Genomic DNA, 14,922 nt, shown 5'->3' with positions numbered 1-14,922 from the left:
TGGGGGATTTTTGGGATACCTCACTGGGACTTTTAATTCCTCCAAGGTCTTATGCTTTCTTGCCTGTGCTTTGATATGTAGATGACCACAGGTGTTCCCTCTGCCCTGGAGCTGTGAGGAGAGTCCTTCCTCTATGGAAGCTCAAACAGCACCCTGGATCTGAGTGTGGGCAAACAGCAGAGTCCTGCCCCAGGAAGAGCATGGAGAGCTCTGCAGTCTCCCCTGACCTCCTTACCACCTGTGGGCTGTGCTCTGGAGGTACAGACTGGCTTCCCTGATTCTTGCTGCAGGGTTCTCACCACAGGGCTGCTCTGAGGCCAGTGCTCCTCAGTGCACTCACTCTGGTGCGGCAGAGTTCTCACCACCCCTTCAGGCTGTCCCCAATGATCCCTGAGCTGCATCCACAGCTTTTTTCCAACCCCTTGGTTCCAATGAAACACATCTTTCCCACAGAACTTCTAAGTTGTCTTGGACTGGGAAATGGTATCACTCAGTCTTTCTGTGGGTTCTGCCCCTTTACATTTTGGCTAAAGTCATAATTTGATGGCTTTTGGAGATTTTTGAGGAATGAGTTTTACTGGAAACCCTGCCTTTATATTGCCATCTTGACTCCACCCTCTCTTTTAATGTACAATATGCCTTTATTACAAGTATTAGAAGAAGGATTTAGCATTAATTATGTATAACTTGGTTTCATAATACAGGTTTCCTTAAAATCGCATTAGAGTTAAATTCCTTTTATAGGTGCTAAGATTTTTATGTGAAAAGATCTGAGCAAAGAGAATAGAAAGACTAAAACTTAATAGTTTGACATATGACTTGTGAAACTACAAAGACATTTCTTTATTTAGAGGTGTCTATATTCCAAAGAAATCATGGAAAAGGGTAAAACCCATATGTATAAACATCCTAGCAACTCTTCTTATGGAGACAAAATATGGAAATTGAGGGGATGCCCATCAATTGGGGAATGACTGAACAAATTGTGGAATATGAATGTGATGGAATGCTATTCTATGAGAATTGAGGGAGGTGGTACTTAAGAATAGTCTGGAAGGACTTCCATGAACTGATGCAAAATGAAGTGAGTAGAACCAGAAGAACATTGTACCAGGGCAACATTGGGTGATGATCAACTATGTTGGATTTGTTCATTTCAGGAGCAAAATAATCAAAGTCAATTCTAAAAGTTTTACTGGCTTCAGCTTTTAAAAAGTCATATTTTTTATGTATTTTAAAAATCTCATGTATTATTTTCCCTCTGCAATGGTTAAAAACCCCTTTTGATTTGATTATTCCTCCACAACATGATTAAAATATGAATTTGTGGTTAGACATGTCTAGCCATATTAGATTGCTTTCTGTCTGAAGGGGAGGGAGAAAAATGTAAAACTGAAAACCTTGTAAAAAGTTGATTGAAAACTACCGTTGCATGTAGTTGAAAAAGTAATGAAAATGAGACCCAGGTTGGTTAAACGACCCACTTAAAGGCACAAAGGCAGTCTGTACCAGAACTAGGAATCAGACCTAGATCTCCTGACTACTGAATCCAGGTCTATTTTCATTATACCACAAAGAACCCTTCTTAACATAGCTAATATTGCAGTTAGAAGTCTGAGTTTTCAGTAAGCCTATTAATAAGAATGTTCTAGTTAATGTCATTTAACCATAAAAATTTCTTAAGGGAAAGGGTGACATTATTATGTTCAAGGTATGAAAACTGTAATGGTTTCATGGTTAGATTTAAAAAACAAATAACTTGAGACAGCCATTAGCATCCATTCTTGTTTTCAAAAGTACTTAAGTTTACTCATTACTGTGGCTAACAGGATATTTCTTAATGGTCATCGATAGTCTTTTTTGCTTCTGTTAAATAGCAATATAACACAGAAATCACCGACTTAAAACAGCCCGTTTTGGTCAGCCAGCCCAAGCGGAGGAGGGGCCCTGGTGGGGTGTTACCCGGTCCTGCTTTGCTCATGCCTGAACTCTGCTTCCTCACAGGTATTCAGTTTTATTTGCTCTGCTTATTGACCATCTCTGTACTTACACAACTTTTTCTAGAGTAATTAACTCTTTCAGATTTTCTAGTCTCTATTTGAGGTCTTCAGTTTCCTTTAGTTTCTCCCCTGTCTACTGTCATTGCTCTGCTCTCATTCTTACCCCCATTTTCCTTATTTTTTTAACCAGATTGTTACTTCTTCAAATAAATATATTTGTACATATTTTCATTTAAAGGTCTAACTGACAAAATGCGCAATGATTTTAATGTGATGAAAGATTTAGCTGTTCATACAAGATTGACACCAGAACAAAGGCAGCGTGAAGTTGGAAGACTCATTGATTATATTCACAAGTAGGTCTTCTGTTAACTATATTCACAAGTAGGTCTTCTGTTAACTATAATAGGTTAAATGATTTTTTAAAATTTTCTATGCATTTACAATTCATTACAAATGTGATAAATTGTCACAGTTTCATTAGTTTCATCATATCTAGTGAGTGAAGTATCCCATTGAGTTTCAGAGTTGGAAAGGACCTCAAAACAACCCGTAATTGAAAACCTGTCCAACAAACAGTCACAAAGTAGCCCCTGCATAGTTAGTCCTTTATAAAACTTAAGGCTAACACTACCCCCTTTATAGCTCCCAATCATTTCTCCAACTTCTTCCTTTGGGGTCAAGTACAGATATTCAGTTTTAAGTATGGACAGTTATGTGTTCCCCAAGTTTCATCTAAAATAAAATCCCCAAGTCTTTAGTTGGTACCGGTGCTGTACATAGCATGGACTCAAGGCCTTTCATTATTTTGGTTGTTGTCCTTTGGATCTTACCCATCTTAACAATGACTTTTCCTTATTTGGTGTGCAAAATTGAATATAGTATTTCATATGTGGTCTACCCAGGACAGCAGAATTTTAAGCAAATTTAGTAATTAAGCTGCTTTGCATAATGATTCAGTAGAAGAAAGCAAGCTGAAGATCAGAAACTTTAGAGGAAACAAAACAAGTTGATAGCAAATTTATGTGACATTTTGTGATTTCTTCAAAAATAAAACAATACTTTGAAGAAAAAAAATCTAAAACCACTGATCCTAAGAATTATTAGAAAATAATTTCCTTGGGGGGCTATATTTATTGCTTTGTTTTGTTTTATGAATATTTTAATATTTTAAATGCAGAGATGACAATGTTCAGAAGGAGCTTCGTGACTGGGGTTTGAGCTTTGACTCCAACTTACTGTCATTCTCCGGAAGAATATTGCAAGCAGAAAAGATTCACCAAGGAGGAAAAACAGTTAAGATGTCTTAAGTTGCTTTCTTATAAAGTTAATTTGATTAAAAATAAAATAGTTTAATTCAGTCATAAAATTTAAGACTAGTACCATATGATAAGGGTGGAGGATGGGGACTTGATAGGGAAGAGACTGTTAGAACTCGGATTGTATTATATATTATATATCATCTTCCCAAATACATAATCAACAGTACTACCATATATTTATGTATGTAGATATATTCTATACATACAAACATACATACCTTGGACTCCTTGGACACTTTTGCCAAGGAAATTGTGCCATGTGGTTCTACCTACTTACTATTTTGGGCACAAGACCGATTTTTAAAATGGAGGTGCTGTTATAGTTTTTGGGAGGTTACCACTTAGGATACTGAGAAGAAACTTGATTTTGATGTACAGCACTTGAAGAAATATTTGACTTCTGTAAAATCTAGAGGTTAGTGGTTTAGTTTTTAATGAAATAATTCTTAGTTACTTATATCTAAAGTGGTTTTGTTATTAAAATCCTATGTCAGATCATTATTTTTATAACAGTGTATCAAAAAGGTTGATTTATAGAATTGAAATAATTAGTAAATTTGGATTAAACACTCATCAGAAAGCCTTTCTCAAGAAGCATCATTGTTTTTTAAGTGCTAATTTATATTGTAAAACACAAGTTATATTCCTTATTTTAAAAGGAAAATGGTAGTTTAGAAAAGCAAAAAATTTTGTAACTAATTGGGCAATTTTCTACGCAGTAAAGTCATAATAAAAAGTGATCTTAAGGGGTGGCTAGGTGGCGCAGTGGATAAAGCACCGGCCCTGGAGTCAGGAGTACCTGGGTTCAAATCCGTTCTCAGACACTTACTAATTACCAAGCTGTGTGTCTTTGGGCAAGCCACTTATCCTATTTGCCTTGCAAAAAAACCTAAAAAAAAAAGTGATCTTATTGAAGAATCTAGTTATGTCTATTTTTAAGAACAGTACTATCCCAGAATTGAACAATTTAAATAATTTACTAATTTTTGTTTCTTGTTAAATCGGTTTTAGATGCACTTAGGAATAAATTGTTCTTTTGTAAACCATGATAATCATGACTCTTATGACAGTAGTGTTCAAATCCAGATAAGCTGGTGACATACAGCTTATTCATATAATTTGTTTTCAAACTTTCTCTTTTAGTTTGACTACAATCCACAATTTGCAGATTGGTCAAAAGAAACAAGAGGTGCTCCATTAATTAGTGTCAAACCACTGGATAATTGGTTATTAATTTATACCCGAAGAAATTACGAGGCTGCCAATTCACTAATACAAAACCTATTTAAGGTTACACCAGCTATGGGCATACAAATGAAAAAAGCAATAATGTAAGTATAATAATAAATTTCAGTTTTTATTTCATATTTTATATGTTGACTGTTATACGTATGCTAAATTTATAACTTAAGGGTTATTTTGCAGAAATCATATTTGAATGAGACTGAAGAATAATAATAACCAATTAAACTATTAAGATTATGAATAAAGATTTTAAATCATATCTAATATTAGGCAATATTTACTATAATATTTTGAATATATGTTTGAAGAAATAATGGAAAATTTTTTTCAGATTTGAGAAATGGGAAATGATATGCTGATATTTTGGAATTTTGCTTCTAAAGGCCTAGGGAAAAACATTTTGATTATTATAACACTGAAGGATTAATAACTTATAACAAAATCTGAAATTCACATTTACTCTTTTCAGCCCTTATAAGTGAGCATTTAAATAATTATGAAAATCATATACATGCATATTATGATTATTATTTATGTACATTATTTAATGATAAATATGAAAAAATGGGTGTGTGGTAAGATTGAAACTGAATTGATAATGTTTGGTCCTTAGCTATGTTAATATTTGTGAGCCTCCTAATTAGCTTCTTTTCTTAACTGTGTTGATGACATTAAATATGAATCATTTTGAACCTTTGCATACACTAAGAAGAATTGGAAAAGTGAATTCTCTACAATTCTCCCACTTTATTAAAAGACTTAAAAACAAAAATTAGCATTACCAGGAAGACCTTCTCTAAGTGGTCTTTACTTTCATCTTTGCCAGGGAAAAGAAAATTAATAAAGAACTATTTGTTTGTCATTGCCCAAGACAAAAAGAGGAAAAAAATAGGTGAATCATTTTTTTCCTTCTATTACTACCTTCATAGTCTTAGGGGCCAAACCACTGCCACCTCCAGCCCAGTGGAAAGCTAAAGGCTGTGCACCAACTTAGAAAGAACATGTAAATTTCAGTCTTAAGTATAAAATCCTTTTGCTTACAGATGGTCCTCCTTTGATTTCTCAGTCAGACTGTCTGAAGTCAAATGGAATGAAAGAAAAACAATAAATTCAGATACTTGTAAAACTTGAATTCTCCCTGAACTACTGGTAGGTGAGCTGTTATTAGCTCTTACACAGAAAAGATGAAACATTTTGACAGTTGTTGGAAGTTAATATGTGGGCAGGCTGGTACTTAGAAGTTCCTTCCCAATTGCAGGTTTATTTGGAATACAAGAAATGTGATGTTTTGAGTATAGTTGTAGCATTTAAAATATATTTGATATTTTATTAAATAGCTTTTCACAGTAGTGGGAAATCTCTCCCCTCTCCTTTATGTCTAAGGCAGTTTTTAAAAACAAATTTCTCATTTTAGTAGCATTTGTCTTCGGGTATGAATAAGTGGCACAATGGCTAGAGTAAACAGCATAGAGTTGGGAAGACCTGAGTTCAAATCCTGTGTTGCCTCAGAAATGACAGAAAGTGGTTTCCCAGTTTTTGAAAGGACCAAATGAAAGACCCCTCTCCAAAGTGCTAGGTACAGGGTCTGGCACACAGTGAATGCTGTATAAGTGTCAGCTATCACTTTTGTTAAAGTTTGGATTTCTGGCCTTAATATATTGTTTTTACTCTTTTGAAGTTTGGGTTCTATGGATTGTTTCTTAGTATGTAAAATCTTAACTTAATGTGATTTGTGTGAATTCTACCATTCCCTATAGTTAGATGAATCTTATACTGCCTTCTGAATATAAACTAATTCTTTCTCTAGGATTGAAGTGGATGATAGAACGGAAGCCTATCTTCGAGTCTTGCAGCAAAAGGTTACCTCAGATACTCAGATTGTAAGTAGCTAATTGATAGACAGGCATTTTCTGACTTCTGTTTAAAAGTTTAAGATCTAGAACATGTCATGCATTTCTCCCCAGAAAAATACTTTGTAACTGAGGGATGAGGTCCTTATTCTAGCTCGGAGAAACCTACTTAACTTGAAGGTACCCTGTGTTCTTGAAAGGCTAAAATCAAAGTTCTCTCTAGGTATGCTAATATTTATCTAAAATGCCTTGGCTCATGCTAGCCCCTTAACTTTGTCTCATACTCCATCCTCACTCCATCTTTATAAATTTTCCACTTTAGAGTTTAACACAAGTCTTTAACTCCCTCATAAACATGAAATCAAAGTTCACTCCATATATCAATATAGCTCTTCCCCTCTTCTTCAATTCAACTGTATTTACAATGTGGACTTCCACTTAGCATTCATTTATCTGTTTGTCTCCTGTATATTATTGTCTCTCCAACTAGATTACTACTTCCCTCCCCTTCCAAGACTTCATAGACAATATTGGTATATTAGTACTATTCTAGAGTGAAGGCTGGAGTCGAAGGAACCTTGGAAGGGGTTCTAATGCTTTGAAAATAGAAAGTAAAAATATACTCCAATCTAGTACATTGCTTAATTAATGAGGTTCATTCCAACTCTAAATCTATACTTTGCTCTCACTGGCAAAAAAAAGTTATGTAAAGGAAGAAACGCTTGTTCATTTACTTTTTATTTTAACTTAATCTTGAAAAAAATTATATATAAGTTCTGCCTTGATGCCTACACTTTCTCAAGTTACTTTTTGGCCAATGGTAGTATCTTAGATGATGCAAACAATGCTTAGATTAAAAAACTTTAGAGTGGGATGTAAAGGTGTAGGGATTGTCTTCTTTACTTATATTCCCTTTAACTAAATGCCACCCTCAGGTATTTGTTGCTATATTTATCTGAGAATTGTGAAGGGGTACAAAAGGAATAGTGATTGCAACAATTTCACCAGTCTGAAAAAGAAAACCCAAAGTAAACTTAAGTAACAGGAGAGGATAAAAAGGTTAAGAAATAGATCTCCATTCCTGGGAAGCTCACAATTGAGTGGTGTAGGAGAGATAATGACAGAAATAATTGGGATAGGAAATTATTCCTAAGTGTGAGAAGAGGTATCAACAACATGGCAAGTGAGCAGCATTCCTGGCACAGAGAAGGGGGACATGGGGATGGCTGCTCGTGGCCTGTGCATGTGTAGTGTCAACTATGAAATAGAGCAGTGTGAGCCAAAAGGAGTCAAGAACAGTGTGAGATCCAGTTGCCTAAAGTATAGGGGATATGTGGGTGGGGAAATCATGTATATCTTATGCGAGATTATGTCTGCATTATGTTAAATAGTATTGAGACTTCCTGCTTCTCCTCCCCCCCACCACTGAATTTCATTGAAATGCCCATAGTATTTATATTCTGCATGTAACCTCCTCCCCCATTCAGCCCCCTCATTAAGGTTTTATTGGGACACTGTGGGTCATCTTCTGAGTTTAGATTCAGCTCCAAAGATTTCCTGGGCAAGTCACTTCACCCTGTTTGCCTCAGTTTCCTCATCTGTAAAATGAGCTGGAGAAGGAAATGATAAACCACTCCAGTGTCTCAGCCAAAAAAAAAAAACCCAAATGGGGTGACAATCAAACATGTCTGAAAAATGACTAAACAAGAACAAAGTTTTAATTGGAATCAATCTTGACATATCTACCTCCCAGAATGCCACTCCATATAAATATCTTAAAGACAAAAGAGGGAAATGAAAAGAAAAAGAATTTGAATCATTATATTAAAAAGTCTTGGGAGCAACTAGGTAGCGCAGGGCATAGGGCACCAGCTGGAGTCAGGAGGACCCAAGTTCAAATCCAGCCTCAGACATTTGATAATTGTCTAGCTGTGTGAACTTGGGCAAGTCACTTAACCTCCCACCCCCACCATTGCCTTGCCAAAAAAAAGTCTTGAAAATAATAGCATTGTATTATACTTGCGAATCTTTGCTTCAGAGAGGTGTATGAAATGGGAAGGGGGTGGTAATATTTTGTCTTTCAAGATCTCATAGGTATATGAAAGTGTTACTTCATGAGAATTTTTTTTTAGGTTTTTTGCAAGGAAAATGGGGTTAAGTGACTTAACCAAGGCCAGACAGCTAGGTAATTATTAAGTGAGACTGGATTTGTACCCAGGTACTCCTGACTCCAGGGCCAGTGCTTCATCCACTGCGCCACCTAGCCACCCCTCATGAGAATTTTTTAAAACCAAAGTCTTTAGTCTAATTAGCTATGAGGTAGTCAATAAATGCTTCATTATCTCATCTATTTCAATAATTTTTCTAGAGAAGTTAAACTGAAATCTTATACTTGTGGTTGTTTTTCTGTTTTTCCTCCTAAGGTAGTTTGTCTGTTGTCTAGTAATCGGAAAGACAAGTATGATGCTATTAAAAAATACTTATGTACAGACTGTCCCACTCCAAGTCAGTGTGTGATAGCCAGAACCTTAGGCAAGCAACAAACTGTAATGGCCATTGCTACAAAGATTGCCCTTCAAATGAACTGCAAGATGGGAGGAGAACTTTGGAGGGTTGATATGCCTGTAAGTTTGATTTTATTGTACTCTTGTTTTTGATGTATTTAATTTATCTGTTTTTGACAATAGCTACATAGAGGTCTAAAATTTTGCTTTGATTCTAAGCCACTTAAGTATGGCAATTAGAATGGATGTTAATCTGGAGCACAAATAAAGGACTAGAGTAAAATTTCTCTATTGCATTTAACATAGTTGTCAGTTTAAGTTATTCATATAAACAGAAATAGCTAAATATGAAAGAAAAAAGTAAGTTAGTACTTGAAACTAACTAGCAATATTTAATAGTATACATTTTAAGAAATACATCTCCTTGATTCTGTTTTAAAAAATTTTGTTTATCTTTGGGGTTTTATATCACATTTCCCAAGTTCTTTGCTCACATCATGTTTCTTTAGGGTCAAGATAGGTCATTAATGAATTTTTAATCATTTGGTTTTCTTTCTCCTTGCTTTAAATTGTTATATTTGTAAGTTATATCACTGAATTTGTTTTTTTCCCCCCCCTTAAGCTAAAGCTAGCAATGATTATTGGTATTGATTGTTACCACGACACTACAGCTGGGCGACGGTCAATTGCAGGATTTGTTGCTAGTATCAATGAAGGAATGACACGGTAAGGAAGGTTTGATGTAGAATAGTTTTGAGTGAATTTTATGCATAAAAGCAACAGCTTTGACAGAAATGCAGAAACTGAACTGAACAAGAACTCGAGGAAGAAGGGAGGATGAGTTCGTGGGTAGTATTCTTTTCTGTGGCTAATGGGACTGTGACTACTCAGCTTGTTTGGACACTTGATAATCTCAATGGAAGCCAAGGCCTAATGGACTCCCCCACACTGAAATCATCAAAGGACAGGAGGGATAGTTATTTGACTTAAAAAGTTGGGGAGAAGTGAGGAGTATTGCTCTTTATAGAAGGAGACAGAAGACTTGGTGGCTACAGTCTAAGAAGAGCTGGGAGTTGTACAACTAGAGCCATTTTTCTTTTGGAATGGGCAATAAGGCACTAATAATTCTTAGTGGCCAAATCACTTTTTTAAAAAAAAATACATTCTATTGTTTTTTAAATTTTTTTATAACCTATACTGTGCTTCTCACCTTTCCCCATTCTACAGAATTATCACTTATAATAAAGAATAACAAAAAAGAAAAGGAAAAAAAATCTACGAAACCCAACCTACCAAAGAAGTTGAAAATGCAAAATCCCACACCTATAGTCTACCCTACTTCCACAGTTCTTTGAGACTTAACTTAATAATTTATAATTCTACAGCATTTAGTTTCAGTTTTGTTGTTTCTTTCATTTATATTGTTGTGGTTATTGAGTATGTTGTTTTCCTAATTCTGCTCACTTAGTGTCAATTCTCCTATCATTTTGTGTTTCTCTATATTTATCATTTTTTAACAGCACAGTATTCTATCACATTTATATATCCCAATTGGTTTTGCCATTGCTGTACTGATGGATATTTTTTTTTCTTTCTGACTCTGGAATTTCTGGGTCAGAATATTTGAATATTTTGGTTGCTTTCTTTACAGATTTTTCTTTTGTAAAATTTGTATTTGTTTTTCATAATTATAACCAAAATGGTTCTAATTCAGAGTTCTTCCTAAAATGCATTTTAGGCCCTCCTTTTAAAACTTATTTCAACATTGACTATTCCTGTTGTTTTAATTTGCCTTTCTTAAACAGTTGTCAGTGCTTCTTTTGAGAAAGGTCTATTTATATCCTTGTTTTTTATTTGTAAGGTTTAATAATAGAATATAGGCTACTTTTGAAGCTCAATTGTGTATGTTGGGAGGAGGGATTTTTCTGTATCTGAGGTTATATATAATCATTTCAAATAACTGATATTAAATGATTACCTAGAAATAGTTTGTGGTAAAGCCTTCTTATTGATTAAAAATGACTATTTCCTTACCATTGGATAACACATTGCATATAGAAGTGCTGTGTAAAGAAAGCTTTATTAGGAACCAGAGGATGTTTGTTCAGATCTTGGCTTCTGATGGTTGGGTATTTTAGACAAATGAACCTGAGTTCCCCATGTTCCTAATCTGGAAGTTGAGAAGTGCAATAAATTATCCATGTTTCTTCAACCTAAAGATAGATTTTATTCCAAAATTTATTTTTAAATCTTGTTTGAAACTTTCATTTTATTTTCCTATAAAAATAAACTTCATTGCCAAATATTTTTAAGCTATTAATATTATTTTTAGTATGTGATAAACTCCATAGGTCAGCGACTATACATTAATTTCTTTAGTTCCTCTATCATAAAGTTCTGCATATAGATGCTTAATAAATATTGGTAATGAAGTTCTTTTTGCAAGGAAAGATGAGTTAGGTATAATTATTTCTAAGCATTTCTAATTTCTAAAGTACATAATGCTAAGTAATGGCAGGGTAGAGGTAGGGAAATACTGCAGCTGAATGGTGTAATAGGAAAAAAACTTCATGAAAGAGATATGATTTGAGAATTTTCCCAGGTGGTGGTAATAATGCAAAAAACATATCTATTATAAGAAACAGAATAAAGGGCATATCAATTAGAAAATATGGGATGTTCATGGATGGAGATGGGGGGATAAATGTTATAAATGAGCTGCAATATAGGGAACCATAGATGAGAACTAGAAAAGTAGAATTGTGCAATGACTTCAGTGCTAAGGAATTGGAACATTATTATGTCATGTTGGGGGAACTATAGATAAGAACTAGAAAAGTAAAGTAGAAATTGTGGAATGACTTCAGTGCTAAGGAATTGGAACATTATTATATGGGGAGTGATATTGAAGAAAATGACATGATTTAGAACAAGAAGACTTAATTTGACCAGCAGTATGATAATAGATGTATTATTAGGGGGATAAAGAAGCTATGTAGTAATGGAAGCTATACTAGGAGGATGGAGGGGCAATATAGAAGGAATGACTTTGAGAAAGATTGGCATTCAGAAGTTGTAAAATGTTCAGTAGGTCCCCAGGTATCAACTACCTGGAAGACAGAAAAACTTAATACTCTTGTTGAATACCATGCTTTTTTTTTTTAAAGCCTTTATTTGGGGAGGGGGAGAAATAATTTGCCAGTTACCTTAGAAGGGAAGGTTTTAGTGCCATAAAATAACTCTTTTAAGACATTGTTACAAATAGAAAATAGTACATACAGCATATTAATTACCCTGTTTATTATGTGCAGTGTTAATTTGGGGCTTTCACTGATCTCCAAAACAAAAACATAGTAGGAAAAAAATTAATGGCTTCTTAGGAGCTTGGGCATCTAATCCTTGCCAAACCTAGCCTTCTTTAACTGGTAACTTTAATACTTAATGTGTACTTCCTCACTTCTGTTTTAAGAGACAGCCTCTACTGAGGCTTAGTTCAGCTTCTAGCTTTTAAACTACAGCTTTCCTAATTCTCTGTGCTACCTTGTTCCTCAGACCCAGGCTTTAGTGCTCTTCTTCTTGAAATTACTTTGATATTTCCATCTCTTTACATGCAGTTTATCTCTCCTGTAGAAATGAAGCTTGAGGACAGGTATTGTTTTCATTTTTGTTTTCCAAGCCCATAGCATGGTGCGTCTTCTATATTAAACTTTGAATAAGCTTGTTGAATTATGACAATGGCTGTGTCATCGGAGCTATGAGATGATTATTGTACCGACAACTTTCTACACTAATATAGTTTACTGTCCATTCTGTGACTCTTCCAGTGCCCTTCTATTCTGAGTTACCCGTAAGAGATCCAAACAGTAGATCACATGGTTGAAGAATGCTTCTGGAAACTAGTCATTGTTTATCTATATGACTGGCCCATCTTTTCCACTGGCAATAATTTCTGACATCTTTACCCATGTGACCTGATTTATAATGTTTCTTCTTGTTCAAACCCATTTGTGATGGAACTTTGGACTGTTTTACTTTGGGTAGTCAATTTTTTTTTGAGGAAGATTATGAAATTCTATCAAACATGGCCTTAAGACACTATTAGAAGAATAATGATTTTTTTAAAAAATGGGCCTTTGTTCAGCTAAAAAATTCCATTTTCTAAGGGAAATTCAGTCTATTGCTTATTTAGTTTATGGATCCAGCTCACTGTGTATTTGCAATGGTTCTCCAAGATTAAACACACACACACACACACACACACACACACACACACACACACACACACACACAGTAATGAGCCTTATAATGTAAACCAAGGGCCATTTGGATATTTATAACATCATTCACCTGCTATTTTTAGCCACCCATTTAATTAACTCAGTCCTAAAAAAGCTTCTAGATTTATTGAATTTCAAGTCCTGCCTACAGTTGCCATGGCAGCACCAAACAAAATGATTTTGTGGGCCTTATGTAGCCTGGGGGCCTTACTTTTCCCTGCTCTTTGTGTAAATTGTCAAGTTTGCCAAGATTTTTATTTGGAGGGATGTCCAGCACTGATGAACTTATATAACTGTTAATAGTAGGATATGTAATCTATATATGATGTTTTGACTTTAAACTTTTTTTTTGTTTTTATATAGTTTTCAGACATTAATAGTTTGTTTTTCTCTGTAAAAGCTGGTTTTCTCGCTGTGTCTTTCAAGATAGAGGACAAGAACTAGTAGATGGGCTCAAGGTCTGCTTGCAAGGTAAGATCTGATTAGCTTATTACTTTGGGTTCTTTTTAATTATTTTTTACTTTTGTTCTTAAAGGAAGCTATATTTAAGAGTAACATCATTGAAAAATACAGAGCCTTGGTTCTCTTGGGGAAGCTAGCTGATGCAGTTGGATAGAGCACCGGCCCTGGAGTCAGGAGTACCCGAATTCAAATCCAGCCCCAGACACTTAATAATTACCTAGCTGTGTGGCCCTGGGCAAGCTGCTTAAACCCCAAAAAAAAATTACAGAGGCAGAATTTCAGAAATCCAAACTACTCTTCAGACTTTGGTTTTTTAAAAGCTTTGTTGATTTTCTTTCAGCTGCATTGCGGGCCTGGAATAGCTACAATGAATATATGCCTAGTCGAATTGTTGTGTATCGGGATGGTGTAGGTGATGGCCAACTGAAAACCTTGGTAAACTATGAAGTACCACAGTTTTTGGACTGCCTAAAATCTGTTGGTAAAGGTTACAAGTAAGCTCACACAATATAAAAATGACTTTCTGTTCTATTCTCATGATCGTCTAAAACTATAACTGTAGATTAAAAAGAAAGTATGTTAAGCAGGGTTTAATAAGGCATAATCAAACTTGAACTGATGGCAAAGGAAAAAATATTTTCCCCTTTCTCATTTTATCTTTTCAATAAAGCAGAGTTAGAGTACAACTTGAATCTTTAACAGAACAACTGAACATTTGCTTTATCTAATGCTTCAGTATTCACTTGGTTATAATTGCTGCCTTGGAAGAATACAGGCAATCAAAAAAGACAGTATCCGAATCACCACGCCTGTTTTTTTCTCTTGGGAATTCCTGCCCTTCCCCCCCTTTGAACTTATTATATTGATTTAGCTACTAATTAGATACTTCTAACTAAGTTTTTATGATTAATAACCTCAAAGTTCCTTTTTATTCCCCATCCCTAAATGGTAAGCTCTCTGTGTATAGGGACTGAGCCTCATACTTCCTTTTAAATGTCTAGCCAATAACCTGTGCAAACTGAATTTTGTATTATGGTTCTTTGGGGTATCTTGGTTGAAAATCTAAGAAAAAATTTAGGGGTGGCTAGGTGGTGCAGTGGATAGAGCACTGGCCCTGGAGTCAGGAGTACCTGAGTTCAAATCCTGCCTCAGACACTTAATAATTACCTAGCTGTGTGGCCTTGGGGCAAACCACTTAACCCCACTGCCTTGCAAAAACCTTAAAAAAAAAAAAGAAAGTCTAAGAAAAAATTTATAGGAGG

The 14,922-nt window shown here is 34.9% G+C and overlaps 1 protein-coding gene across 5 annotated transcripts in view; it reads left to right on the top strand.

Moving 5' to 3' along the window:
• LOC141501378 (piwi-like protein 1) overlaps window positions 1-14,922 on the top strand; it is a 61,645-nt gene that overhangs the window by 35,976 nt on the left and 10,747 nt on the right. For all 5 annotated transcript variants that reach the window (XM_074205276.1, XM_074205277.1, XM_074205273.1 and 2 more), the window contains 9 exons: window positions 1,878-2,004; window positions 2,239-2,356; window positions 3,181-3,295; window positions 4,466-4,653; window positions 6,375-6,447; window positions 8,841-9,041; window positions 9,544-9,647; window positions 13,599-13,669; window positions 14,001-14,154. In XM_074205276.1, the coding sequence (XP_074061377.1) occupies window positions 1,878-2,004; window positions 2,239-2,356; window positions 3,181-3,295; window positions 4,466-4,653; window positions 6,375-6,447; window positions 8,841-9,041; window positions 9,544-9,647; window positions 13,599-13,669; window positions 14,001-14,154 (1,151 nt within the window). The remainder of the gene's footprint in view (window positions 1-1,877; window positions 2,005-2,238; window positions 2,357-3,180; window positions 3,296-4,465; window positions 4,654-6,374; window positions 6,448-8,840; window positions 9,042-9,543; window positions 9,648-13,598; window positions 13,670-14,000; window positions 14,155-14,922) is intronic.

The sequence above is a fragment of the Macrotis lagotis genome, chromosome X (assembly GCF_037893015.1).
Source record: "Macrotis lagotis isolate mMagLag1 chromosome X, bilby.v1.9.chrom.fasta, whole genome shotgun sequence".
Taxonomy (NCBI): domain Eukaryota; kingdom Metazoa; phylum Chordata; class Mammalia; order Peramelemorphia; family Peramelidae; genus Macrotis; species Macrotis lagotis.
The sequence above is the reverse complement of the archived record's forward strand: the minus strand, read 5'-3'. Positions and strand labels throughout refer to the sequence as shown.